The following is a 6,573-nucleotide window of genomic DNA, read 5'->3' as shown; positions in this document are numbered from 1 at the left end:
GGGAATTGACTGTTCAATGTCTCCTCTGGAGCAAGACTGAAGCTACCAGGTAGCAGGTTCAAAGATGCATCAAAGGAGATGTGTTTCATATGTGTACAGAGCTCTGAGGCTAACCTACAGCAGGATGTTCTGGATTCTAAAAATTTACAGTGCTTCAAGAGAAATTTGAAGTGAAAAAAACCCCAACAAACAGAAAGAAACTCTTTCTGCTATTTAATACTAATGCCCACATATCTGGCAAAACCAATTCCCAAGCTGTAAATTGCTCTGTGCTAGGAGGGTGTTCTTGGAAAGTACCACTGGATGCTCACATGGCTTTCACACTCTAAATGGAGAATAATGGCTGCTATACATAGACATGTCTGAACCAGACAGGCCTTTAGTCTCACTCAGTGTGGTCAGTCCTGAGGACTTGATTCCTCTGTAAATTAACCTCACTGGAACTGTTGGTACAATTAGTAAGAAGAAAAAAAAAATCAGATTAAAACTTGGCTCACTGTATGTTGTAGGTAGTGTTAAAGAATGGAGATCTCATAGGTAAAATCCTGGATGGTTTTTATGCTTCTTGGTACATAGCATTTAGCATCAGTGTTATCTAGTGAGAAATTGTGCTTGAGTCTGGTAAAATCATACCTAAAATATTGGTTTTGATTTTTTTTTCAGGAGCTCTCTGCCAGGCTGCTGTCTATTCATAGTGATCAAGACCTAATTGTGGTGACGTTTAAAACTTTTGAAGAAATATGGAAGTTTCTAACCTACCACTCACTGGGTAAAGCTGTTTCACCATACAACAGTTCAATATGCTTTTTTTATTTCCCTGCACAAAATTCTTGATTGACCGGGAACTTGTTGAACAGGATTTTGAGATTCTTTGTATTAACTCCTAATAGCAGCAAATAATGTTCCTGAACTGGGCACTAGTGATAGTGCTGGAGAGATGCTCCAACCTCTAGGAGGACCTGCCTTTGGCCCAAAGCAGACAGCTGTCGTTCCTGGCAGTTATCTTGTCTAAGTTAGATACTCCAGAATCAGATCATATCTTCTTTCTAAGCAGTCTATTCCAATCTAGGTGGTTTTGCCCTCAAGTCTAACCTATTCTGTGACTTAAATGCTTTTACAGCTTTTTCTGCTCGCTGTAAACATGTCAAGGTTACTCCTCTTTCTTTGCACCATGCTAATACCTATTTGGAGACTTCTAATCTGCACTTCCACTCGGTGTTGTTTTCACTATGAAAATAAACTCTAATTCCTATAATCCTTCTTCACAGAGTGTATTTTCTAGACCTCTCTGATCATGTTTCCCACTGGGCTCTTCCAGTTGTTCCACATCTTTCCTGAATAGTAGTGAGCAAACTGGACAGAGGTGGTAAGGCTTCAGAGGAAATATCAAGTAAACCGGATTGCTTCACATGCTTTGCATGCTTCAGTTCTGTTTCTAAATCTGAGTGTGCCTTTTGTAACAATATGATGCCATTGACTTGAGTTCCATTTTTAATATCGCATAACTTCATAGGTCTTTTCTGAAGAATAGCATTTGAATTGTGTCTTTGTCTCTGTTTTGTTCACCGGATTTTTTTTCTTCTGTGTATGGAGAGCTTGTGTGCATTACTATTGAATTTGCCTGTTTCCATCAGACCAATTTAAAATAATTTTATTTGTAATTTCATGTTACTTGCTATTTTGTATTTTAAAATGCTCCTTAGAGAAATAGAAAAAATACCATTTTAATCCAATTTGGCAGAGAAAGCACAAGATGAAGTTAATCTTCTTAGTCAGTGCTGTGGCTAGCAGGGAATTGATTTAGCATCTTCCAAATAGCAGAGTAGCACCTTAATCACTGATCTGCCCACCTTTCCTCTTCATCATAATTTTTTGCACAAAGGATTTGCTAATGTACTAATGTAGGCCCTTTAGGTAATAATATACTGTCTATACCATGCTGATTATGATACACCAATATAGATCTCCCTGTAACTATCACATAGCTTTGAAAGCCCTAAGTCCTAATGTAAGTAGTCTCAGTTTCCAAGATCAAGCACTACCTTCTCGTGTTTTACATGACTCTGGTATGCATCATCATCTCTGTCCAAAAGAAATTATGATACCCAAGCACAGTATCTGCATAAATTGGCACAGCTGAATCAGGCAACAGAAATTTATAGAGAGATTATTTTTAAGATTATTTCCTGTTATCTGTTAAGTGATGCTAAGCACCTGTTGCTCAAAGCTTGCTAGTGATTATCTCTTTCAGACTCCAAAACTTTCAAATACACCTAAAGTATGGGGAACCCTTGTAAACAGAGGACATAGTCTGCTTTTTCAGCAGGCACAGGAAAGGTGTGCGCCTTTTAGGTGTAGTTTGAGAGCTAAGCATTAACAGTAGCTGTAATGCATGTGACTTAATGATGTAATTTTGCCAATACTATGTAGTAAAATTAGTCATACATTGTGGGTTAAGCAATAAAGGAGTTACCTGTCTTTCTGAAAGGCTATTTTCTTGTGTAATACTGCGAAGAAAACAAATTGCATTATTTTCCTAGGTTTTATAAATCATTGCATGGAGAATTTATTCCTGGATCAATCTTTCTGGCTTTATTCTCAAGAGGAAGAAGAAACAGGCATTGAAGTCTGTATAAATGAAAAATCATTAAATTTGATGTACAGAAGCCTGCTAGTACAGGAAGGTAAGGAAGGCTGTATATGCTAAGGCTAAACTTAGAGAATAAGACTTCTTTAAAATCCTAAAATAAAATATTAAGACCTATTCAAATACCTAATGAAGTTGAAATTTAAATCTATTGCCTCCAAATGCACCAGAAAGAGAACAGAAAGGAACAAACACAGATTATGTTCAGTGGGTTCATAGGGGGGTTAGAGAAATTCATGTACAACTGGTCCATAAATGGATACCAAAAGGATTAGGGAGGGATGCACGTTACAACTTGCTTAATATTATTGCAGATCCTGGAGAGGTACAGGAGAGGGATTACCAATAGTTGCCAGGGTCATGTGCTTCTCCTAAATAGCATCACCTGCTGCCACCATCAGAGATGATATGGAATGATGGGCTAGATGGATCATTGATTACTGCAATAGGAACATGCAAAATGTTGCAGTAGAAGGTTCTACACTTCATCAAACACCGCAGCTCTGATTTTTTTTTTTTTTTTTTTAATGAAAGAGAAACTAGACAGAAGGGTTTGAATATCTGACAATCAGAAAGAAAATTCTTGTGAAATCTCAAATTGCTTAGGGACATGGTTTCATAGTGGACTTGACAGTGCTGGGTTAACAGTTGGACTTGATGATCCTAAAGATCTTTTCCAACCTGAATGATTCTATGATTTTTCAATCTCTAAATACTTCTGATGCTCTTGAAACCAGTTTTAAAGTTTGTACGACACGAAAACATTACATAAAATGACACTGCTTTCTTTTTAGGGGCTTTTTTTGCTTTATGTCCTGGCAATCTGATAAGAAAGATAATGGCTACAGACAATGAAATAAACACTTATTTTGAGACTGGGGCTTTTACTGAAGATGTAACAGGTGGATCTGTGGATGGTGACATGACCGTGCTGTCTAACACTTCTCTGGAGCCATTGATCCCTTTTCATCAGTGGGTACCTGACTCTAGCTACCTATTCCACCTGCATCTGCTTCATATGTATGCGTGCCTGCTTAGACATGGGTGTCTCTAAAGCATAGCTTGTTATGGAACATCAATCTTCCGTTAACACTGAGAACGAATGCTCTATTTACTTCCATACCACACAACTGAAATTAATCCAGACGCCTGCAGAGCAGCATTTAAAGATGGCTTACCATCTTGTGAGTTAGATATTGCTTTTTTTTTTTCTGCTGAGTTTGAAATGAAATCTGTTAACATTTCTAAAATAACATAAAGTGAGAATTTTCATTTTTCAGGATGCTTGGAAATGTGGATATTAACACGTGGGATCTTGGAAATGTGGATGAGAACAGGCTAGCAGTGTTTTTACTCAACACTATTGACAGGAGCATCCACCCCCTTAATGCAGTTTGTTTCGAGTTCATGTCCAAGCTCATGATTGTTATAAAGCTAAAATTACATCAATGGAGTTATCAATTGACTCAATTCAGGAACCACCAGAAAATCATTAATTCTTTGTGCTCTTAGTAGTTAAAAAGCTAGAATTTTTCTATTGACCTTGGGCAGGGAGAAATAGCATGACTTTCTCAGGTTAGTTTGACTGAAGTAACACTTCTTTTATTACTAATATTACTCAAAACATAGCTCTGTCTGAAATGTATGGACAGTGCTGAAATTGAAAGATAACTGTGGGAGGGGTGCATCTGTTTTCAAATTGATTTAAAATATCTCTGTTATTGTCACAACATTTAGTGAAGTGTTTTGTACACTAACTTCAATTTCATTTTCTAATTTCAGATGGTTTCTTAAAGGGTATTCTAATCCTATTGACTTTACATACAAAAATGAATCTAAATCCATCAGGAAAGTTGGTAAGAAACTCCATTCAAACATCAGCATTAAAAAAACCTCCAAACTTATTCTATGCTTTTGTTAGGACAGTCTCTAAAGGGTTCAATAACTTCCTTTCCATTGTATTAAGATGGGGAAAACAGCTTTCAAAATTACATTTCAGTAGAATCAGTGAGAGCATAAATCTCTGCCTAAACTTGAAAGGCTTCTCTCTCCCCTTTTTCCTCTTAAATACTGTATTAAGTAGATACACAAAGTACTAAAGAGTAATTATGTTGAAGATACCTCTGTAGATTTGATGACCAACTTTACAATAAGTAAATGTACTTATTGTGGCTCTTCAAAGTGTGTATTTCTTTACCTAATGCTTCCAGAGAAATAAAACTTATACAGATGGTCTGAGGTTAGAGAGTAAATATGGCTTATTTTCTACCATATATGCCAGTTTTAATACTATATTGACTGGTATATAACTGCATATTTATCCAATAGGGATTTTATTAGTTGGTTTAAATGTTTTCACTCAGGCCAAAGTTCAGAGCCCTTTATAAGATGGAAAGCAAGGACTTAAAACATTTCCTTTTGTTGCCTCATGATGGAATCTGCTAGAATTTTGAAAACATTTTAGATTTTGCTTTCTAATGGCTGAGAAATGAGGATTTTTGTGCTGTTGTTTATAATTCTAATTACACAAACCAAACCAATTAGGTTTGGATGGTTTAAATCTTGCCACATCGAATGTGCAACTCAAGTGTTCCAGGAATGTCTGTTGCTGAATACGTTCTGCTGAGTTGCCTTTCTATTGGGTGTATTTGTATTGTTAAATTACTTTATCTGCAAATATTATTTATCTCCTTATTACACAGCAATGGGATCCTGTCTAGCTGTGATGAATTATGAAAGTATTGTGTTGGAAGAGATGAGTTTCCAGGAAGGGGACAAAATTGATATCCTTGGCTACTTCATTGAATGCATGGAATGGTTCCTTGGAAGACATGTGTTTACTGGCCAAATAGGTTTTGTGAAGACATGTCATGTTAAACTGGACTTATCTAAAAATACGTAAGTGATGTGTATTTAACTCCTAAACAAAAAGACTTAGCCTCTTGAGCTTTAAAATGCTGAATGTTAAACTCTGGCTTCTTACTGGGAAAAGGGGTTCCTGTAGCTATTACACTTGGTTCAGTCTCTATTCTTTGGATCACAAGATCCACAAATCTTACTGTTGCAGAAGATTCCATTTTTACTGGTCTTTCAAGATCTATGGAAAGGCTTCCGAGTTCTGTTTTTCCTAGTACCCTCAATTACAGCCTTAAATTACTTCAGATGTGGCTCCTCTTAAAAATAGTTGCTCATAATGCAGAAAGAGACCTCTAAAAGTGCATTTCAGCATGCATTGGCACCGTGTAAATAAGATGCTTCTATTAATGTCTGGACTGTCTGCATGCTGAAAGGAGTTCTTCAGTGTTTGCAGGTCCATTTGATGTGTAGCTTTAAGCTTATATTAGAAAACCAGTACCATAATGTCCTTAAAGCTTTGTGCTTTTAATACATTCTCTCATAAAATGCTATACCATGACACAGATAGACATAAAACTTATTCTGATATGGCAGAAACTGTTAGCTGCAATCATAGCTACTATCACTTTGCATGTATGTTTATAAATACGACTTACACTAATCTTGAACACAACAGGACCTATGGAGTAAAGGTTGTATTAGTTTCTCTAACAAGCTCCAATTTGACTGATCCAGTGAGCTCCTCAAGGCAAATCACCTTCAAATTTGCTCCTTTCTTTGTTAGACCACAAGACTTAGATTTTCTTGAAGCAGAAGAGCTATCTTTTTTTTCAAAAGAAAAAAACTTGGAAGAAGTGATACATTTGTTGAAGCAAACCACCATCACAGATGTTTGCTCTGTGTATCGAATAGGTAAGTGTGAGTTTTATTCCTTTTTACTGCACAGGGTACACGTGCTGTTCCTATACTCCTGTTATAACTGTGGGGTTTTTTTCCTATTTCATTGAGATTCCAGCCTTTACACCTACTTTGAAATATCTTAATATTCAGTTTGATCATAGGTATGGCAT

General features: G+C 36.5%; 1 protein-coding gene across 1 annotated transcript in view; it reads left to right on the top strand.

Annotated features, from left to right (window-relative positions):
• SH3TC1 (SH3 domain and tetratricopeptide repeats 1) overlaps positions 1–6,573 on the top strand; it is a 26,818-nt gene that overhangs the window by 6,780 nt on the left and 13,465 nt on the right. Inside the window, exons 4-9 of the mRNA XM_035898666.1 lie at positions 664–769; positions 2,541–2,684; positions 3,442–3,619; positions 4,430–4,503; positions 5,350–5,545; positions 6,288–6,415. Coding sequence (XP_035754559.1) covers positions 664–769; positions 2,541–2,684; positions 3,442–3,619; positions 4,430–4,503; positions 5,350–5,545; positions 6,288–6,415 — 826 coding nt within the window. The remainder of the gene's footprint in view (positions 1–663; positions 770–2,540; positions 2,685–3,441; positions 3,620–4,429; positions 4,504–5,349; positions 5,546–6,287; positions 6,416–6,573) is intronic.

The sequence above is a fragment of the Egretta garzetta genome, unplaced genomic scaffold, assembly GCF_000687185.1.
Source record: "Egretta garzetta isolate BGI_Z169 unplaced genomic scaffold, ASM68718v1 scaffold107, whole genome shotgun sequence".
In the NCBI taxonomy this organism is placed as follows: domain Eukaryota; kingdom Metazoa; phylum Chordata; class Aves; order Pelecaniformes; family Ardeidae; genus Egretta; species Egretta garzetta.
Note: the sequence above shows the minus strand (reverse complement) of the source record. Positions and strands in the feature narration are given on the sequence as shown.